We start from the raw sequence: 23,444 nt of genomic DNA on the forward strand, positions 1-23,444 counted from the left end.
GGCTCTGTCTAGGTGACTCTACATGGCAGTGATACTGAAGTGTCTCATAATTGGCTGTAATTTCTGCAAAAATGAAACCATAATTGAGTTAAAATTTATTATAACTGTTATGTGACTCAGATCCATTTGGAAATGAATGATTCATTACCATACAGGGTTATAAAAAGCATAGGAACTCTAATTCCTCAATACAAAATATTTAATTTTTTCCCAGCACTAAATAGCTTGTTAATAATTTTTATTCAAAGTCTGAAAGGGGGATATATAAATTAAATGGTTGGGATGAGTTCCAGCATTCAAGTGCCTTGATCTAATTGAAATACTGATGGCAGAGAATTAGTATGAAGTACCTAATTTAATCTGAAGTCCATTGTAGCTGCATTGATGTTTTATCAGTGGCAGAAAGGTGGCATTTTAGGGATAGTATGTAGAAAATTATATACAGCTTGTATTAATACAGGCTGATGGAATAACTTCTTCTGATGTTTCTTTTTTTCTACGGTTTTGAATTTTATTTGTTAGATCCATTTGCAAGACAACTGAAAAATAGTGCCAGTACAAGAGAGATTTGGATGCTAAGTGGATAAATGGAGGATGAGAGTGGGAGATGGGGTCAAAATCTGTAAGAAATTATATGGATTTAGGAGCAGAGTCCTCTGATTATCTAAAAATTGTTCTTTTATATATAAAGACAGTAGTTTTATTGTACAATGGTTATTTCTCTCATGTGAGTTGAAATATAACAATATTATTTCAGTTTAATGAGCAAAATTCTAATGAAGAATCCAACAAAATTATGCTTCCTGTTTTCTTAGTGTTTTAAAGGAAAAATAAGTGGATTTTTGCAGAAAAAGAAATATCTGCATCAGTTTCTTCTCCATTCTGATCTCATTGAACAAAACTATAATGGGATACTTTTTAGTTTTTGTTGGGTTTTGGTGGTTTGTTTTGTTTGGGTTTTTTTTTAGAAAGATCTTCCTTTTGGATATTGCATGATTCCAGAAAAAACATTCCACGTAGTTCAGAGATTAACTCATCTTTCAGCTGGTCCCATGCTTTTGGTTTAGCTACTGTCCACTGTTCCCAGTGTGGCAGAGGTATGTACTATATCCAGAAGTACGTCCTTTCTTTGGGGTTTTGTATTGCTTATTATAAGTTGCTTAATACCATTCTCATTATAAGATATTTATAAGTGTGATAAAACAGATATTGCAGTCAATAGAAGACAATAAAAACAAATCAGAAAAGCAAAGCTCAGTATGATTCTAACTGAGGCTACTCTGTAGCACACATTTCCTAGGCTTCAAGAAGAGTTAACTCTTCTATTGTACAGAAACGGCATAAAGCTGGAAAATTGTATTCTCTAAGCAAATCAGAGTGAAATATTACAAAGGAAAAATGAAGGAGATGCTGCTCTGAGTGGACTAGGAGGACAGCAGAGCACAGGTGATGTGATCAGAAGGGTATGCTGCACAAATCTAGAGACTGCATTCCTGCCCACCCACTTCTCCCTCAATTTCAGTAAATACAGCATTAATTTTTAGTGTCCACTCTTGCTAGAGGACACTATAACAGATACTACTTTGGAAGTAACTTGACACTCATTTTCACAGCCCAGATGAGTGTGTAGGAGAGTGATTGCTGATAAGTGGGCAGTTGACATAATCCCTTACTCCTTTTTCACATCAGAGACTATAGTTATTGACTTTAAAAAAAATTTAGGGTCCTTAAAATTTCTTCCTGGTCCTCTCAATCTCAGGCAAGCTGTTTGAATAAAGTAAACTGTGTCCCCACTATCAAAATAAAATTGTAAAGGGTCCTAATCCTAATTTATTGCTTCTAAAATTGTTTTGTGTTACTGTAGTTGGCAGTGTTTCTAATGGTGAAGTTATTTCCTTTGAATGTGAACTGCTGGGTCTTGTTTCTTTTTGGGTTGATCTGGGAACACTGTTATTGATGGAGTTCTCCTGCTCTCACCCTGCCACTCATGAAAGTATAGAAGTAAATCTCTGCTTTCAGGGGCAGAAAAACATACTGTGAGCCATCACCACCTGATCTCAGGGACACAGTCAGACCCTGTAGCCACCTCTAGTTTCTGATGTGGCTCAGTTTCGCTCCTGATGTCAAGATGAATGCAAGTTGCAGAGTCAGGCCGAGCAACGTAATCTAAGGTTACCCTGTGTAGTGGCTAAATATGCCAGTTTAAGTATAGCATACACTCCCTTCCTGATGTTTTCTGATTACTGAAAGTCTAAGTACAGTTACGATGTTACACTCACCATCAGGTATACAAGCAGGATTAAACAGGAATAGCAGACATTCCAACTCTCCTCTTCCTGGAGGGACAGTGTGTTTCTTCACCTGTTGTGCAGCTTTTCCTTTTCACCTTTCTCGACTTGTCTTCTTCTTTCTTCTCTCTCTCTCACTAAACTCCTCCTTGCTTTCTTAAGTGTATCATCAACATTTTAACAAAGTATGTTTCTCACATGCAATTGTAGCCAGCATTACCAGCAAATATTTTCAGTCAGACAGGTTAGTAGCAATCTGGTCTTGCACTAAATGCTACTCCATTAGGATAAAGCAGAAGTAAAATGTAATGCAATTTACATCAGTCTGATCATCAGGACATCTGAGAAGACGCACATGCATCAGAAACTGCAGAAAGAAAGATGCATTGTTATAAAAAATATTAGGTGGCCATGTGGGAGCATCATAGGGTAAAATTGTTAGACCATCTCATTTTCTGAAAGTAGCATGTGAAGAGGGAGACCGGTGCTGTTGCACCAATTATTAAGACAAATCTCTTCAGACTAGCTTTTGATTCATAAACTGTGGCTGGACTAAAGATAGATTTGCATAATTTTATGACCATCAATTTATAACTAGTAAAACTGAGATGAGAAGAAAACTTCTTTCACTCCTTAGGTGAAAAGCAGTCTCTTGCTAGAGTTGGGAATACATTTTTTTCTGGCTCGTTCAGACTGCTGTTACAGGATTTTTTCATCTTCTCTTTGAGTAGCAATTACTAGCCTGAATATCAGACTTTGTGACAATTGGTATATTCTGGATTGGTAAATCCTGTGTGCAAGTGGAGCTGCCAAGAGGCCACATGTTATTGTATTGCTGAGCTAAAGAAAATAAAGGTGTTTTCATTTAAATAAATGTAGATAGAGCCCCAGCCTCCCCTGAAGTAGGCAAGAGGGCAGGAAAGGAACATGAGAAACTTATTCAGGCATGTAATGGTGTTATAATATCAGAGTCTGCTTGAGGGGAAGGAAGGCAGCCTGCGCTGTCCTGGCAGAATCTTTGCATTGTTAAAAAATGCCCCTTCATGCTACTTATGGGTTTTTTTCACCCAAAACTATACTTTTGAATATTGTTAGGAAATTGCTTAGCCATTAGTTTGCACATCATTGACTGGAGCCATTGCTGCATTCCAGGATTTATGCACTCCTGGAGAGTGCATAAAGAAGAAATTATTCTTTGGGACACTAGAATAAATATTTCTAATGCTGCTTGAAAAACAATGGTAAAAAATGTGTTTGTGGAGTCACAGAATCTGGAACAGATACACTGTCCACTGTGAGCAGTGTGAGTAGAGGAAGAAATTTTATAGTGGATTAGAAATAGTGCTTTACAGCCTTGGCTGTAAATGTGAACTCTAAGGTTCATTAGAGTTTTTGATTTTCTACAAAATGTTGATCTGTACAGTAGGAACATGTGATTTATTATGATCGTTGTAATTCGCAAGATAAAATATACCAGACTTTACAGAGGAGTCCTGGGAAAAACCTGGTAAGGCATTTAGTTCTCCAGAATCTGGAATGTGTAGTACTGTACAGTGCAGGACACTTATTAAGCTGATTCGCTTTGTGAGGAGAGACAGCAGCTTCATCTTTATGAAGGCACAAGTCCATTGCGGAGTGTAATGTCCAGTGCAGCAGGACCCTGAACTTTGGTGGTTATTTCCACACAATGTTTTATTGTAAGACAGTAATAGTAATAATAATAATAATAATAATAATAATAATAATAATAATAATAATAATACAGGTAATACCTTGTATGGCAGAAGACAAGAACAAATAATAGGAGCACTACTGCACAAAACAGTAAGAGTATGTGGCTCTGTTACCATTTTTTGTTACGTATGTTATTATTTTAACTCATAATTTATTCAGAATACTAAAGAGATCTGTGGTCCACATATGCAGGGAATAGCACACAGTAGAGAATCAGAGGTGAAACAGTAAAGGAAAAGGTTTCCATTTTTTAGTCCTTGAAAAAGTACCTTTCCAAGTAACTTCTAATTTTGTGGATTTTTTTTTTATTTAGTGTAGTTTACATAACTACAGCAGAATGTGTAGTCAGATAGGAAAAAGGTAAATGTAGCATATTAACTCTGAGTGCTGGAAATCTTTGGAACCTTCATCTACACAGAACTTTATTCTAGGTATTTAAAGATAAAGGCCAAAGTACCCCAATAGGTGCCCCCAATAGGCTGGGGCATCATTTGCAGGCCTATCTATATGTGTACATTTATTCCAAATTCTCCCTTTTTCCTCAGTTCTTCTTTTATATATTGTAATAGTATAGAATGGTATGAAATGTCATGCACTTTTTTGGTTTATATGCCTGTTCTACTCATAACATGCCATTTTTGGACCAAATTTAATCTGTATTTTAAAAAAACTAAACATATTTCTTATTCTGACTGGCATTGGGAATAGTGTCATTCTGTAATACAATGAGGATAAGTGTAGGTAGCTTCTAAGATATTTGACAATTGAGGTTCTAAAGAGAAGAGTTTGGGAAACAGTCTTCTTACCTCCAATTCTGATCTGCAAGATTATACTGTCTCTTCTTGTAAGATGCTTATTCAAGTGCTTGAAATGCTGTATCAATTGAAATTGTAAGGGTATAAATTAGTTTGTAGCAGAGGCTGAATTCTGTGGTTCTATATTCCTGAAATTACTTTTTTATGTGCTTAATCCATATCAGTAGTTTAATACATGCTTAAATAGTTGAAAGCTTGCTGTCTGAACATAGAACTGGTTTTGTTTCAGACCCTGAAGTACATTTACCAATGTATCTAGTTTGCCATTTCTCATTCTTGTCCCTTCATCCCCACAAGGCACATATCACTTTCAGAGGCTGTGGGATATTCATGTGCTTATGGTTGAGACACATAAGTTTATCAGTGCACCTAGATACCAGTCATGAGGATTTATTTCCTAGATAAAGTTGTGTGCCAATTTCCTAGTCATCAGGGAAATGTTTTCAGCAATACACAGTTTATTAACTGGCACTGAAGTAAACTTTTCATACAAATGCGTGTTTTGGGGAAGAGAGACATTTCTTTGGGCTTCTTAATTTTGCATGCAGTGCCAAAATGTATTCACCAAGGGACAAAAGCCGCTTTGCAATATGTGTATGTCTCACCTTCACGTGATACTGATCCACAGAAAATGGAAATATATTTTCTGGTAGACTGGAGTGTGGTAATGCAGCAGTTAATTTCTCCAAATCAAACAACCAGTGCATCCTTTTCATGAAAAGGGTTTGCATGTTTGAAGATTAGAATTTGGGAGTTTGAACTCTGTCTCGTTTTTCCTTTCCACTTGTAGTGTAGTAAGTGTATATTTATGATCAAAGTGGCTTACAGTGAATAAAAGGGGAGAAAATTGAAATCTAAGGATTAAACTTTTTTTCCCATGTATCCTAAATAACAAGGTAGAAATACAGAGAGAGCTGTGTGGTTGTGTTAGAAGCCTCAGGCTGTTATTAATCAGTGTGAGAAAAGATTAAACAGGGAGAACCATGGCAACCATGTAACATTTGTGAATGAATCTGTGTTTCCATAAGGTAGTTCTTAATGCACAGTACTGCACATTCTAAAATAGATGTATTCAAAGTGGGTTGGTGCAGAAACTGCAATCCGTATTTGGGGAATGGCAGTTAGAAATGTTCTCTGTTTATACCTTGAGTATCTTTATTTCATGGAAAATGTATACACAGCAGGGTACTTGGGGGTTTTATGCTCATTTGTTGGCTGGAAGTGATATCTACTGCTAGAAGTGATATTTGTATATAATTAAGCATAACTTTCTGAGTACAAAACCTGACCTCATCAGTTATTTATTTGGATTATATCTGGCTTTGTTGTTTCTTTCCAGTGACTGTTATGACACAATGTGTATAAGATCAGCAAATACAGAAACTACTATGGAAATTTATTTCACATCAAATCATTGGTGTTCCATCTTTTTTCTGTTTATATGTTAAAACATCAAGCATGATGATTTCATGACAGAAATCATAGAACGTAAGTCTTTTCTCAGTTGTTGGATGATCTGTAATGATATCCAAAGGAGTTTCCTCTTGCAGGACATGACACTGCCAAATCCTCCTAAAGAGGGTGAGTCTTAGGGGTAAATTAGCCATGTTGTGAGACTCAGGAACTGCAGTCAAATGACTCTGGGCAACTTTGTTTGGAAATTCATATTGGAAAGACAAAATCCAGAGGGAATATTTTAAATAATTAACATTTTATATTGGCTTGGTTTCAAAAAATGTTTTCTTCCCGTATCCTGACTTTACAGTCACTCCAAGCAGCCCCAGTCAAATATTGCTGATGATAATATTTGAGCTGAGCAGAATAATCTTTACTGAACTTTTACTTTGTATGGAGTATTTCCTGATGCTGTCACAGACCCACCATTTCAGTCAAGGTACCTCCAGGAAATCTGCTTCCTGAGTTCCTTTCTGCTGCCTATCTGGCAAGTGACATTATTCATAGGTAACTTTTACTCATGTGCCCTGCTAGTGGTTTTCAGTTCCAGGAATCTTGTATCTACTGTGCTGAATGGGGTACTGGACTGAATGGGCCAGTCTGACTTTCATATGGACATTTCTGTCTAGCAACAAGTGCAGAAAAGTATAGTGCAAATTAATGCATTTGAAAGACAATGGAATTAACTAAATAGCTCTTCTGAAGCTTGCAAATTGGGCAATAGGTGATTGTGCTGCCTGACCTGGTCACATTGTAAAGTAAAAAATAATACCTGAGTTAAAATTTTATCTTACATAAACTGAAAAGTAGTGCACAAGTGCCTGCAGTTTCCTTATTACTGATGACTTCCATTTTATGTAATTTTGATTTCCATCTCACATGATGTGTCATTTGTGTCTGTACCTTTGTCTTTGAGGAAAACTTAGTTTTGTCTCTGTGAAAGGGGCAGTATTGGTAGTAAAAAAGAAAGTCCTCCACCTTTTGAATGAATGATGGAGTATGCTGTTCTTTTAACAACTGTATTGCTATGTCTGTGGGCTTGTTGCTTGCTGGAAAGACTTTTTTTCCTCTCTAATCCACCATGCCACTCTGTCCTTTTCTTCCTTTTTGGGGTCCTCCCATTTTCCCTCTGTCATTTATAATGAACTCTGCTTTCCTCTTGTTCTATCATACATCTTTGCTGTATATTGGCCTGCAGGGAATAACAGAGCTGCTGTTAGATACCCTGGGTTTGAGTGCCCCTGTTGTGCCCTAGTGTTCCCTTTTCCACTCAGATAAACGCAAATCTGCCAAGCTTTGAAAAAAATGTCATCATGCTAAATGTTTGGCCTTAGTTTTCTCTATAGGCAAATATGTTTATTTTTAAAGAGCAATATTATTACTTACAGATGTGATTTGAAAGAAATCTAAGAAGTAAAGACGGTGTAAGGTATCACCAGTACCTCACACTTTTGTCTATACAAAAGCACAGTTATGTCAAATGGTGGAAACCAAGATTTTTGTTCCATAGAAAATGTAATATTTTAATAGCAGAAATTAAAAGGATTTCAAATAGAGGTGCAAGAGGGCAGTAAGGTTTCCTTTGAAATGATGGTGCTAAAATTCTGATTAGTAAAATATCAAAGTTATATTTTCATGATGACAGTTTTTAGTAATTTCCAGTATTTCCAAAATGGAAGCTGTCCAAACCATTTCAGTGCTATTTTACAACAGTTTGTCTGGCGAACTGCCAGAGGACCTTGGATGTTTTGGGTCTGCAGGTGGATGTGCTATGCCAAGATCAGGAAAACCTCAGAATTCTATATGCTTTAAAACAAGTTGGAGTAGAAATATTGCATTGCCCCACAAAATGCTGTAAAAATTCAATAGGGATTCTTAACCACTTCTTATTTCTTAACTAAAAAAAAGAAGCATGTTTTTATCAAAAGGGGAAGGAAGAATAAATTTCACCTGTCACAAACTGTTTTAATGGGCTTTCTAGATTTTTGTCCAGCATGCATCCATATACAGATGAAAAGATCCAACACCACTGATGTGAAAAAGGGTTTTACCTGATGGATTTTAGCTTCTTACATTTTCTGATGTATTTTTTGGAATTCTGGAGGCAGAGGGAAGCCATTGAAAGGTCACAAAACCTCAAGCCAAGATAAACAACGTGTCAGAATATGTTTAGGAAATTACAGTATAAACCACAGAAAAACATATAGAGAGGAGAGGAAAACATATACCCTTGGAAAATACATTTCCTGGTTGGAACACTGTTCAAGCTTTGAGCTGCTTATGTTGCTTCCTTGCTTTTTTCCAGTAAATTCTTTGTTCGGGTTGTTAATTCAATCCATGTTCACAGGCACCCAGGCCCTGGGGGAGGGGGGTAGATCTGCAGCAGGTATAACAGAAGGCCTTGTTGGGCATCATGCCTAAAGCCCAGAGCATCTTTAGTCCCAGGAAAGGAGATTGGACTGCCTTTTTGGCATACATTTTACTCAGTAATATTTAAAAAATATTACAGATACAGCACCAGAGCATTTTTTTTAGTAATTTTCAAAGAGGCTTGTGTTTGCTCCTTTGCACACTGCAAAGAAGAGAAGGATTCTCTGCTGGTAAGTTCAACATGCATAATTTTAACTTTTTTTTTTATTCCATTGCCGTTGTAAATGGCAACTCAATTCTTGGTTATTTGTCCTAGTTCTCTTGTGTTTCAAGTACAAGCTTTGCTTGACCAGGAAATAATTTTCTCTGGCTGAGCTATTGTCCCTGCTGCTCCTTAGCCCTGTGAGAACAGCTGTAAAATTATGTACCACAATAATAATAATGTAAATGCTGAAGCAACTGAACAATTTTGTTTCATTATTTTAAAGAAAGTTCAGACATCAATCCAGATGTGAGATGAGAGGAATTTTAGTCACACAGAAGGCTTTTTGACAGGCTCTTGTAGCACATTTAGCCTAGATAACTGACAGGAATAAAGTTATTGGCTAAAAATGTCATTATCCAAGCTGAATTTTATTTGGTTTTTCAGAATATTTGTTTCCCTCAAGTTTACCTTTCTCCTAATGGAATTAATCAGCTTTTATTTGAAAGGTCTAGGATTTAAACTGTGGAATTTGAGTTTCTCTTTTACTTCAGGTGCACCAGAAGACCAAAGGGTGCAATAAAAGTACTACAAGTTAGGTAGAGTCACTAAGCCCCCTGACTCCCCTGAACATCTTAAATCTAGGTCAATAAATCTAAATATGAGCTAATTTGACTCTTTAAAAATCAGAAAGGTAGGTAATTATTTCATATTCTTAACTGAAAAATAAAATGGTTATCTTTAGAAATTTCATAAGCTGATCTTGAAGAGAAAAAAAACTCAGCTCTCCAAATGAATTTGATAAATGTGTTGAGCCCTGAGGCCTTAGTGCAATTAATGTACACATTGCCTTTGTAATAAGTTGTATACCTGATCATAAAGTAAAAACACTGGTGGATCTGTTAAAGGAATTAGTTCGTGTTTGGGGGAAAAAAGATAATGATAAAGTAATTAGTATCATAAGTTCAACAAAGATTTAAAACTGTGCTACATGGCAGTAATGGATTTTGAACACTGTTAATGAGCATATTGATTGCATTCATTTTTAATTAAGTGGAAAAAATAGTGGTCCTTTAACTGGAGATAATAAATGTGCAAGTCAGTCTTGCACAAACATGCAACACAAGAATTTATTGCCTGCTGTCTAACTAGGGAACTGGGAATCATTATAAAGATTAGATTTACTGAAAAAAAAAATCCAGAAAAAGCTTTAGTAGAAAATGTTTATGAGGTAATAATTTTCACATTAAATATAGTTTGGCATATTTGGTAGAGTGTGTGTGTGCATGATTTTTAAAATATGAGCCTTTGCTATCATCAGAGGTAGGACTGTTTGTACCCTTGAAAAGGACTCCGCTATTTACAAATTTAGATTTATGTGAGGTGTATTTAATATATGACTGCACATGCAGGAGAACATAAAAATATTAGAAACCTCAAAACTCTCTTCGAGGTTTGTTATGCTCATGCTTAGGATACAAATTGTGGTTTAAAAAAAACCCCAAACCTTGGCTGGGAAAGCTGCAGTTGAAAACAGCCAAGTTCTTGCCCTGGTTTAACCAGCACACACTCACTTTCCCAAACCACCGGGCTGTGCTGCCACTGGCGCTCTGGGGGATTCAGAAGCTGAAGCAGGGAAAATGCAGCTGAAATGCTTAGTGTTTATTCTGTCAGTGGGCAGCTGGGGAGCTGACACGAAGCAGGTTAAAGCACTGAAACCAGATGTACCTTCTAGAGCAGTGGCTTTCCATGTTTTTATGACTCGGGAACCGCTTAAACATTTCCACTGAAAACGAGGACCTTTGTATGGCATACTGAAACTTACTGATGATTGACTGGCATGTCTTAGTTACCTTCCATGGATCTGGTTGAAGTTGTTCACCAATCCCCAGGGATTCCCAGTTGACATGTTAGAAGCAGTGAAACTAAATCAAGCTTAGTATGTTTCATTCTCTCAAAGTTCCCTACCCATATGTCTCGTGTCAATATTTCCACATTACCAGGTTCTTTCTGACATGCAGTGAAGTCTAAGTCTTTGCTCAACAAATGTCTTGTTGGGATATGCATAAATTCCTTCAAAGTTTCTCTAAGCCTTAACTTTAACTGTAGGAAGTTATTCACCTCTGGTATTCCAGGAAAGCAAGTTTTCATTACCATAAAGCCCCCAAACTTTCACTGGTGGCATGCAGTGTACTGCTGGTGACATTGCAGTATGAGTTACTGTGCCACTTAGGCAATTAGGGTCTTTTTTTTTTCTCTGATTTTATTCTGTCCTGTCACACATGTAATTGTTCTCTCTACTAAAAGCAAAACCATACACTTGGGTCTCTTGAAAAAGCTAACTCTGCTTTTATTTTTTTAACCTCACTGCATGATTTTATTATGTATGTAAGTCAGTAGCAACTTGGGAGCTAAGTATAAAATAGCTGGTTTTGGCTGCATACTTTTAGCATTTAAAAAAATAAAAAAATTGTAGAGTCAGTTTATTGGTTAAATTAGGAAGTTTATAGAATTTTTATCAGTAAATAAACGTTTTATTTTCTTTTCTGTTCAGGTATGACTTTGTAGAAGTTGAAGAGCCTAGTGATGGCACTGTTTTAGGGCGTTGGTGTGGTTCCAGTACTGTGCCAAGCAGACAAATCTCCAAAGGAAACCAGATCAGAATAAGATTTGTGTCTGATGAATATTTTCCTTCTGAACCTGGATTCTGCATCCATTATACACTTCTTATGCCAGTAAGTAACATGTTTCAGATTGAAACATTTCAGGATACAAAATCTTTGAAGTGGTAGCTCAAAAGAATCTTTTAATCGGTTAAGATTAATTACTGTTTATTTCTTAATAATAATAGTGAGCGATCTGTCTTCCTGAATTGTACATTTTGTTTCTGTTTTTTAACTGAGTGTTCCTGTGGTTCTTTTTGGATGGCTTTGGACTAGGAAGCTGTGGGCTCAGTTGTTTGTGTGGAAAATTCAGTAAAATGTTTGCATTCCTGATATGGTAGTGTGGAAAAAACAAAAAATCCAGCTTTGAGAAAACGATCAGTTTATGAATCAACAGTGTGATGTTGAAAGAGGATTGGGAAGTTACAAAAAAAACCCTGAAGAGATTAGTGGTTTTATTAGTCAGCTACTATTAGACATACTCAACCAGATGATTATACGTAGTTCCCAAGCAAGATTTCTTATGATTCTAGATCGTTTTATTATAGAGTCAAAGCATACAATCTATAATATTCATTTTTCACTGCATTTTCCTTGCAAACTGTACTTTAGGCTTCTCTTAAGTGTTGCTTAAAGCTTGCAAGTCACAAATATTAAACTAGTCATTGTCTAAAATGTGACTAATTTCACCGTCTTCTGTTACTATTTTCATGAAATGAAAGATCTGTGATAGAAAAAAATTGTTTACAGAATTTTAAGGATGAAATAATGTCCTGAAACATTAAAATGGAGAAAAACAGGAGTTGACCTGTTTTAAAATAGATATTCCATATTTAAAGAGAGTAAGGAGTATTTTTTGTTAAATTCCTCATAATTCACTTTGAATATCCTAAGTAGTCTCGTGGTCTGTGGTATTTGGTTGGTGGAAAGTATCTCCAAGCTCAATAAAACATTGATCAAAAGAATCCATGTTGTAACCCTACTGACATGTGCTTCACTCAGAATGCACTAGGCTGGCTCTGTTTTTCTGCTATTTTTCCTTCTCCCCATTGGCAAAATTTCAGTTATTGAGAAGAATATATTTGTCATGCTGATGGTGGCGTCAAGTGTAGTGGAGGTGGGATGTTTGTGTACATATATATTTATGTGTGTTGCTTTCCTACAAATATTTTTACCTGCTTATGCCTAAGGAAGAACTGCTTCCAAAGGGACTAAAGGTTTGATCTGCATCTTTGACTCTTTTATGAATAATAATAACTTTTTTGAGTAGGATACTATGACCCGATAATGGTAAACTTTAAAATTAAATAAAATGTTGGTCTCCAAACGTGAAATAAGACCAGGTTTAAGCTTTGGTACACCCGAGGGCAGTATGTAATAAGTATGTTTACTTTTAGAAAATGGTAAAAGAAAATCAATGAACACGTGTGTTTGTGGTGCTGGTGCCAAATTCCAATGTCACACCTCTAGTACTACACTCTACCTGCTGTGTAACTCTCTAACTTATGTATGATCCCATTTCTGTGGAACTGATTAAACAAAGGCACCTGAAAATAGGAGTATATGTATAATTATTTCTCTGTCATGCTCCATGTGTACAAATGGAGTGAGTTTATTTCTTAATATTTCATGGGGAAAACTGTTGGAAAATTTAAATTATCAGCATTCACAAAACAAAGGTTTAATGTTCAAAATAGTTACACCTAACACATGATAGGAAAAAGAGCAGCCCACTTGCTGTCATAAAAATTTGGAATGAGCCCCAACATGTGCAGTATAGTAACTGGTTATCAGTTAATTTTTAAATCTCCCTCTAAACGAGCTGTGATCTTTTTCGACAAAAAATATGTCCTAATAGTCATGCAGAGTACAATTGCACATTTCAGACAGCAGATTGTAAATTAAATAGATATTGTTTAGTTCCAGGATTAAACCTGCTTCTTGTACCCAAAGCAATTGAAAACCAATGCCAAAAAAAGTAGTTTGCTTTACTTCTATGAAGTTACCTTATCTAGCTTTTCAAGAGAAAATAAAATTTACAGCCGCCCTCCCACATTCCCCCCCAGAAAATGTCAGCTATAGGAATGAGCTTAAACTTTAAATAATTCTTGCAAAATCATAACTGATTCACTAAGAGATTCGGTTCAATGAATTGGTCCTAAACAGTTAATTATTTTTCCTCTTTTTTTTGAAAAGTAATGGGGAGGGGGAGATGCCTGGTAGACTAGCAGGGAGAGATTGTTTGGGGAGAAATGAAGCAAAACTGAAATAAAACAGTGCAAGCTTGTTTCTGTATTTGAAGGCCACACACAGAGAGGGGCACCGGACACATTTTCAGGTCTTTTAAAGAGCAAGAGAAATGGCTTTGTTTAGATCTGCTGTAATTTATCGTGTGCATATATATGTATATATATATAATATTTTTTAGGGATTTTTTTCTTTGTATATTATATTTCAAACCAACTTTTCACATGATTGAGTAGTGGGAGAATGGCTATTGATCTGATTACTTTATTTCTAGGACTTAGTTACTCTAAAGAAAGGACTCAGCCATTCCAGTGTCAGTGGATGCAATATCATTCTCTAGAAAGGTTTGATATGGGATTGGAAGACACGCACTGCATAAAAGCAGTGCACATACTGTATACAAGTAGAATGTTCCCCGAGAAAAAATGATGCTTGTCTTCAGATTCTAACTAATTAGAGTTTAATAATTTAAATTTCTTCCATTTTAAGTTGAGTACTGTGACTGTATCTGGAACTTTAAATAATTCTGGTCTTACTACTACTTTCTTTCCCCTATTTTTTAGTTACAAGTTAATTTTGTCTGTAGTACTGTGGAGTGGATGAAAGTGTTGAAAAAGCTTATTGCTATTAAGCAAACATAGTTTGTGTTATTCCAAAATGATTATGCTCCTTTCAGCACAGCTGTTATTCTCAGTCACTCTTTCATGCTCTGCCCTGTCCCTTACTCTGTGCTTACTGGTGAGCTGCTTTATTCAGTAAGGGCTGCCTAGTGGTGGTTCTCAATTTTGACCAGCTATGCATTTATTAAAAGACATGATTTTGGCAGCACTGTGCCACCTAAAGCCTCCTAGAACTTTATTGCAAAAACAGTCCATATTTCATTTCTTTTCCCCTTCTTCTCATTTGCCCTACGTAGTAGCCACAAGAAATTAAGGAAAACCTTATAAACTCCTATAATATACCTTTGGACCTCAGTCTTCCTAGCGACTTGTTTAGTTTAAACTATGTCAGTTACAAGTTTGGCAGAGAAAGCTTGATGCAATAAAGTCCATTGTTAGTTGGGGAGCGGGTGAATGGGATACTTGATGCCTGAGGTGCCATAAAGGAATGCATGACTGATTGCCAAAGTAGTTATTAATTATTCAGGGCACTCAGAACAAAGCAGCTCCAGTTAAAGTTGAAGCTGGGGGTGACTGTATTCCCCTTCTTTTTTTGGCATATGGTAGCATGTCATTTGTCATCAAAGATCATGCCAAAGATCTTTGAAAATAACAGATTTAACCCTCTTTTATGCAAGCAAAGATGAAACTCCAAGAAGCTGTCTAAAGTCTGACCTGGTTTAAAAGTGACTTAGCAGGTGGTTTGGGATTTTGGTGCAGTACCCACTTGGCTATGTGGGTGTCAATCCGAGAGAGTGGTCTGCTTTGGTTTGCTTTTCTTTCTTCCCCTTTTGATGCAGAGATTTTCTTTGTATTGCTCGTGCTTTTATCAGTAATAAAGGTTTAATAGATATTTTTAGAACTAACTGATAATACTTCCTTTATTTCATCCAAATTGGCTAAGATTTGCTCTTTAAAGATTGAGCGTGTTACTCTTTTTTTTGGAACCTTTTTAACTGAGCTTGTTGATTGAAGCAGAAGGATAAAATGCTAATGGAAAAAGTGCATCAAATTAGAACAGAGACAAAAGCTTGAACCTTGCTTTAGCTTCCTCTCACAAGTCTACAGATTTCACAGCAATCAGGTGTGTTTCTCACGTGTTTGTGCTGAAGCCCAAGAGATGCTTATCTCTGCAATAACTGGAAATTCATCCAGAAGCATCATATTTGACATTATTGATCTGCTAAACAAGGGTTTTTCTACCTCTCTTCAGAAGTGGTCAGAAGGTTTTAGAAATAAAATCATTTCTGGGTTTTTTTAAGCCAAGGTGGTACAAGAAGAATTAGGAGAGTTAGATGAGTGTTATGTAGCAATTTGCAATGCTACATGAAGTGAAAAAGAGCTGTGAAAACCCTTCATGTGGTGGCAAATACTCTGAAACAAAACCTCTGTGTTCAGGTTTTCCACTGATTAGGTACAGTGAAACCTTAGTCTAGATAATTGAACTAAAGATGCTCCAGTGTGCAAATTCCATGTATTAATTTTCTTTTGTGTGGAAAAAATTCATTGTGAATCAAAGATGTTTTGGAACTAATTCTGTCCTTGGAGATTCCATTTTGCATTAAATTTTTGCTGAATATCTAAGATGAGATAATTTCTTTGATGAGACATTAAATATTACCCCAAAATGCATAGAGTGAAATGCTTCAGTTAACCAAAAAAAATGCAAAAAGTACAAACGGAGAGTGGCTTTTTTCCATGGAACTAAAATGAATGGTGGAGGAAAAAATCTTTGAGGCAGAAGAAACTCTGAAGTATACTTTCTAAGTAAATCATAATGTCTCTTTTTCTTGTAACCATATCTTCTTCTATCCCACAGACATCATAAAAACTTTAGAGATTTGTGTGTGACAAGCAGACTTGCAGAGAGACAAGGTTAGGCAGGAATCTAGCAAGATTATAGACCTGCAGGGAAGTCCATAGAAGTGTATCCTTAACCTCCACAACCTGAGGTGTCGGCAAGGATTTTCTAAAACTCTAAAAGGAAGAGTGACATTTTGAACCATTTTAGTGTTGTCATTTAAAAGTTCTTAAAAGAAATTAGTATGTTTATCCTATAGCAAGTTTTTTACTTTGAAGGACAAAGTTCCTTTCCCTTTGGCCAAAATCTGAATGCATTTTTTCATGTTGTACACGTAGTATAAACCATTTCTTTTGTTTATACTGTTTGTTTATATGTTTGTTAATAATGTTCACATTATTTTTCTGTGATGTTAGACTTGCAGTGGCTCAGGCTGAAAAGAATCACAAATTGTTTCATTGTGGAAAAAAGTAATTTAGTTTCCTTGGATTAAACTTTTTTACAAATTTATCATATATTTGACTAAGATTTAAGTTCATTGATTTGGGAACTTTATTGAATATCACATTCCCTATCACTGAAGCAAGAGATAAAAAATCAGCCCATTTTCTGATTTTTAAATAAGTAGCAATAATTTCAAAATTAAATGCAGTTGCTTTACCACAAATGTCATGCTTTGTTTTTTTTTTTTTTTTACAACAAGTTCTGTGCAAGTTTTCTTCCTGAAAAATTCAGGAGTGTTCAACAAATATCAAAGGGGTTTTTTTTATGGAACATTGACATAAGTCTTAAAAGTCTTTAATTTCTGAGTTTGGGGCCATTTTTTGGAAAGTATTGAGGGGCAATCACAAGTGACATGGACAAGAGCTCATGAAAGCGACTCTCCCTTTAGTTGTTTAGAGCATTATGTCCAACTTAAATCACTCTGTGCCAGCTTGTTTAAAGCAGAAATTATTACCACAAACAACAAATGGGGTAATACAACTGTTAAGGATAAGCAGGCAACTTTTATTGCTCCTTGTCCCAAATAATGTCTTTGATCAGATATTAATCCTCTCCTCCCACTTGAAAGCAGATCGTAGAATGATTCACTGGAAACAATTAAATACACTATAAATAAACAAATAAATAAATTGGAAAAGTATTTCAAATACATAAGACAATCTCTTTTCTTTATTTTCTGTAAATTAGCCAAATGCTTTTATTAAATTTCCATTTAGTAATAAATATTTATATTGTCAGGGACTCTTCTTTAGTATTTAAAAACTTTATTAGTGTCTCATAGTATTTCAGCATAGAAGTTTCTGTATGCATATTTAACTTGGAAATGAGTTTTACATGGTCTATCATTTACTTGTTTACTCTTCTAGTGTAAATTTTAATGTTGTATGTTCTGCTGTTTTCAAAAATTTAAAGGTTTTCTATGAGGGTCCTCAAACAAAAAAAACTTCAAGTGAGGCTGTGACTTAAGAGCAGTCTGTATGTATATAAAAATGTCACTCTTCAACTGTAAACTTAATGATGTCATGTAATTGGAGCTTTGGATGCTACTTCAACATAAATATTTCATAACATTGTTCAAATGTTCCTTTAGTCTTTCAAGATTAGTCTGTAGTCATGGTTCAAGTTTATTTGTTCAATCTAATTGATCATATCGATCCTAAAGACTGAAGTGTCTCAATTATTTGTAATTTTTTATTTAATCCTTTACTAAATATTTTATGAACTACTTTTCACTTGATATGTTTGGTTTAAAAAACCCAGATCATCTTCCCCACAAAAAACACAACTGGACAAAAAAAGGCAACAAAAGGTCCACACACAAAAATCCCACAAGAAAACCCAAACAAAAAACTCAAAGAACTCCCAACATCACCCTCCTCTCCCACAAAGTTTTTTTAGCAACCCATGCTTTTTATACTTTAAGTACTACAGAATTGTCTAGTTGACTATTCCTTCTCCAGTTTTCAGTATCAGCAGAAAGTAGCTCATGGCTTCTCTACAAATTCCAAAGCAAAGTGATTCTATCCCGTTCTCAAAGTAATCCCCTGTGTAACTGGCACAGTCCTGATTTTTTTTTTCTTTGAAGTACTGAGACAGTGTGTCTGCCATGGTTGCTAACTGAAAGAAAAGGTAAGCAAATGTACATTTGATACAAGGTTTCAGACACCACCATAGTTTTCAGTTGTGCCATTTAGGTGCATTCCTGTTCTGTCCCTATTCATTATTCGTATCTTAGTCATGTCACAATCCTATCCATTGTCTCACCCCAGCAAAACAGGCAGTAACTAATTAGAGTGTTGTGTACTGTGCTAAATTTTCTTACTATGATTCTGGTAGGAAAAGGCAAAAGCAGAAATGAAATGAAAGAAGCTGGGATAGAAGAGTGCAACTTCTCAATTTTTTTAAAAAATTTATTTTTCACATGGTAGAGTTTCATGGTGGCAGTTGTAGACATTTGAGATGAATTCAGCTGTGGAGCAGCTTCTGTGGATGGTTTTTACTGAAGACTCTAGCTCCACAGGTTGGTAGAAGCACCTCTTTAAATTCAGGAGAAAAATTCTTGACAGAATAATAACACTGTGTAGTAGCTTCAGGGTAAGAGTTTGCTTATGGGAAGATTAATGAGGGATATTGGTAGTGGTGTTAAGACAAATCCTTTTGTTTCTAAAAAGGAATACATAATAAGCACTATGGGAATACCAAAATTTGCACCTGTCTTGTCTTTGCAGTACCTGGCCTCTGGTGTTACAGATGGGGATTATGAGCTGTCATTTGTTAGCTTCTGTAAGTGCTCAAAACCTTTTTAATGATGATGATGAAAGGTTTGGCTGAAGAAGCCAGGATTGTTGTTGAAAAGCTTTCTGTTTTGTTTTCATGGGAAAGTCTAGAAAATCACAAAGCAGTCACATCTGTTCTTGCAATTATCTCAGGCTAGGGAAGTAGACGAGGAATTTAGGAAGGCTGCTTCCATGTTTGCTCCTAGCTGACTAATGTTGTTGAAGAACTGTAATTGCTTAAAAACAAAATCAAATTAAGAAAAAAAACAAAACAAAACTTGCATGTGGAAATGGAAGGCAGTTTATTTGGCAAAAGACATTTCCAGATGCTTGGCTATTAATTTCACTCTGATTTTGAGCTGAGCAATAAATCATGGGAAAAAAACAGTAAAGATCATTTACGAGGAGAAATAAAACGCTCGGCTTCATAGTGAAGGGTGTATTTTAATGCATGGAAGACCAGGTTTAAAGGCACTGGAAAGGTGGAGGTGTAAAAGCAGATGACACAGCCTTTCCAAGAAATTCTGCATCTAATCCTACAGGCACTGTGGAGGTTGGTGGATTCTAGTATCCTTTCCCTTTCAGCTGCAAAAGGCTTTCTTGGAGGAACTCTGCAATAACTCTACCCTGACATCCCTTACAGCGGTTCCTGAGTGTGTTAGGAGGACAGAGGATTTTGAGTGTAGTGGTGGGGATAGTTAAACCAATATGGTGATTTATTGTTCACTATCTAGCTCTGGTGTCTTTTAGTAGCACTTAGCTTCAGAGTTTGTCAGTAGACATCTCTTATTCTAAATATTCTTTGAATAGTATGACAAGCACCCTTTAAAAATCATGACCATCTTTAAAAAGACAGATGCTGTGCTAAGGAAATTTTGTTTGAAATCAGTATCTTCATAGTTTAGTGGTTGGTTGGCTTAGTAAATGCAGTTCCTGAATTTGAATTTTTAAGTGTTTTATTTTCACAATTTTTCTCACTGTGCCTGCATGTGAGTGTTTAAAAGACCACTGTCTTTGAAGCTTGAAAACTCCTGAGGTTTAAAATATATTTGAAAAGAAATTTTTGCTAATGCTGTGCAACCAACCCTGAACTTGCCTGCTGACTGACAGAACCAAAATGTCTAGGTAGCCAAGGAGAGTAAGATAACTTAGTTGAGCCAAATTATCAAACCCTCTCAGTCATCATCTATACTTCTTGAGGGGAAAGGATCAAATGCCAAATAATTTTTAACTTTCTAACTGGAAGGACAGTTTGCCACATATCTATAAGCTTTTAATAGGTAAGCTGTTAATAGGGTTGCCCTTGCTTATCTTCTAAAATCATTCTGATCTGCTGAACTCTTCTGATTTGTGTGTGCATATTTGTCTTTGGGCTTTTCAGTGTGAGGTGTTCTGGGTAATCAAAAGTTAATAATAAAATACTTCCTGTTCTTAAGTCATCTGTGTAATCTTTTTGGCTTGGAGTTCTGTCATAGATCTCCTCCTGTTTGCACTCTGTCAATACATGTAACTTTGAATACTGTATTTGCTTTATTTAATTGCTTTTTTGTTTAAGAAAGTTATAGGCACCTTTCATGTTGGAAAAAAATCATTTTGCAATTAGGTGTCCAAAATAGCAGTTTATTTCTGATGCAAAATTAATGTGGAATTAAGGTTCATAAGTGTGTTTTGAAATTGTTTGCTGGTATAAAAACTTCAGAGTATAGCTTAGCTTTTCACTAGAAATCAAAGATAAATGGTCAAGTTAACAGTACAAAGACAACTAAAAATTTTCAGAAAGTTTTTCAATTCTTTAAATTGGAAAACAGACTTGCTGTTAAAGAGGGGAAAAAATCTTAAAATTTTAAATCTTAAAATCTTAAAGTTTGATATTTCATCCCCTGAAACTTAAAAACTACAAAGGAATTTGGAAAATCAACCCATTAAAAGGTGTCAAAGTGTGAACAACACCACTTTTCTGTGCAGGACATTTCAAAAAAGTTGTTGATAATTTTAGAACACTTATCCCATCTCAGGAGCATCATTAAATAAGTCATACAAAGCCACAATTTACTAAACCAGTGCTATACAAAAATGCTAATGGGTACTTTATGGATAGAACTGGCTGCAGTTTTGTGGTTCCTATTTGAAAGAGTAACAAACTATTAAGGTGTAGTCACAATGAAAATCTGAAACCAGAGACAAGTGATTTTAATAACACCATTACTTTCTTAATTTTTCTCTAAATTAGATTTCCTAATAAATTATAAGAGTACAATTACTTTTGAAATTGTCCTTAGTTAAATACTTACAAAAGGTAATCTCCTAATTGAGCAATTAGAGAATTAAAGATAAGCAATTAGGGAATCCCCCAAGAGAGCAAGGAAACAACACATCTTGCATGGGGTACATGTGAATTTTTCAGTTTAGATCTTTTATACCCTCCTCTGACTTTGTCATGCAAAGTATTCTGTCCTCAGTTAGAGTCTGCCACAGGCCATGGCTTCTTGCAGAGTGGCAATTTCCACTATTTTTCTTTCTGCAGGAAAAGGATAGTAGCTTATTTCTGCCAAGTATTGATGCTCAGAGGAGAAAGAAAAACAATAAGAGAAAATAAGTTATCCAAAGGGTGATAAGTGGCAATTGCTGTAATGCCAAATTGTTATGGTTAGGTAATTTTGTTTACAAAAGGTGTTCTTATGGGCTTTATTGGATAAATAATTGTATTTTAAAGTTATTTTAACAATCCATCAACTTGAATTTATTATGGCCTGCAATTTTAGTTTTATTTCTATTCATAGACAGTACTATTGAAATTTCAATAATAATCATATACTTTCCAATTTATAGATTTGAAATCTTTGGAAGTTTTGATTCTAGTTCTTCTGTCATTTACAGTGTGAATGGTGACAGATTTTTGAACCTGCAGTTCCCATTGCCTTCAGCAGGAACTATTAGGTATTGTGAGTCTGAAAAACAATGACCACACCATCGCAATCATAGTCACATTATTCAATCCTAAATAGATTTTGGTGGTTTTGGGTTTTTAAAAATATATATTAATGAATTAATTGTCAAAAAATTGTTTCCCTATATGTATTTATTACACTGAGATTAATGTTCTGCCCAGCACCTATGTATTTCTCTAATCTCCTAATTAAGTAAATTATACACTATGGACCAGATTCAGTAATGAAGTAGAGATTGCTTGCAGGAATTGAACTTTGATGCTAATCACGTATTGATGCTCTCATTCTGAGATTCCAGTCAGTGGTTATCCAAAAAAATTGATTTAATTTTCTGTGCGAGAAATTGAACCGTAGTAGATAAAAAAAAATAAAGAGTTGTCAATGTTTTAGTTGCTTACTAAAGCATCCTGGTTTCTCAGAACCTTCTTTGACAACATAATAGTTGCTAAGGTAACCCATATCTAATACTAGTAAATTGTTTGAGAAGAGAATGTAACCTGAATTGTTAAATAGCAAAATGTCCTCTTCTGATTTCTTAACAGAAATATAACCTTACAAAGGGAATTTATACTCATCTAAATTCAGGCAATTTACTTTAGGTTTATGGTGATGTACTTGAAACGACAATTTGTCTTTCCTCCCATTCCCCAAGTGGTTAGTGCTTATCCATCCTAATTTGTTCATTCAAATCCTTGTTTGTCCACTGGGACTGCACAGATAGTCTGAAAGATGCAAAATAGCTTCAAATTAAATAGTAAATAATGAAAAAAGGCTAAGAACATGATAATACTATCTTCTTGGCAATTAGATATCTCAAATGTATAAACATTTACAAAAGCAGAAAATAATTTCTCCAAATACAAGACTAAGACTTCCTTCAGCAAAGCATGGCAGTCACCACTGTCCCTTTACTCAACTTGTTTAACATTGCTTCATAAGTGTAATTCATGCAGAACATCTCAATTATGTTTCATTTTTGGTATTTATAACCTTCAGGATGTGCTTTTATTTTTATTTAAAGAGAACATCTCATGGGGCTTCACTGTGTAGGGCAGGTGGGAGAAATCTCACCAGAATTAGCCCATGCAGATGGCTTCAGTGAGCATTCTTGACTGGTGCTTTCCTTGCAAAATCACTTCCCTCCACCCTGCCCCCCCCCCTTTTTTTTTTTTTTCCCCTCTTCTTGCAGTGTCTGTCCATCATGCCCTGGAAAAACCATACCACAGTGTATATTCAGTGATCATTGCTTGTAAATAATGCCTTTTAAATATAATCCTAAATTATCTGCTTATTTGGCTTATTTCTGAGATAGTGCTTGGTTGGAGATTGAAAAGAGCATTTTCACTGACATGGTTATGAGGTAGGTTTTCTGACTTGGTCAAAAGATAAATTTCTGGTTAGCAAGTGCCTTTCAGTCCAGTAGGCTAAGGCAACAAAACACTTTGCTTTCTCTCTTTTGAACCCACATTACACAATGTCTGC

The 23,444-nt window shown here is 35.5% G+C and overlaps 1 protein-coding gene across 1 annotated transcript in view; it reads left to right on the plus strand.

The window, feature by feature from the left end:
• Positions 1-23,444, plus strand: part of PDGFC (platelet derived growth factor C) — a 121,751-nt gene that overhangs the window by 76,238 nt on the left and 22,069 nt on the right. The window contains exon 3 of the mRNA XM_063422931.1: positions 11,419-11,599. Coding sequence (XP_063279001.1) covers positions 11,419-11,599 — 181 coding nt within the window. The remainder of the gene's footprint in view (positions 1-11,418; positions 11,600-23,444) is intronic.

This window comes from Prinia subflava, chromosome Z (assembly GCF_021018805.1).
Source record: "Prinia subflava isolate CZ2003 ecotype Zambia chromosome Z, Cam_Psub_1.2, whole genome shotgun sequence".
In the NCBI taxonomy this organism is placed as follows: domain Eukaryota; kingdom Metazoa; phylum Chordata; class Aves; order Passeriformes; family Cisticolidae; genus Prinia; species Prinia subflava.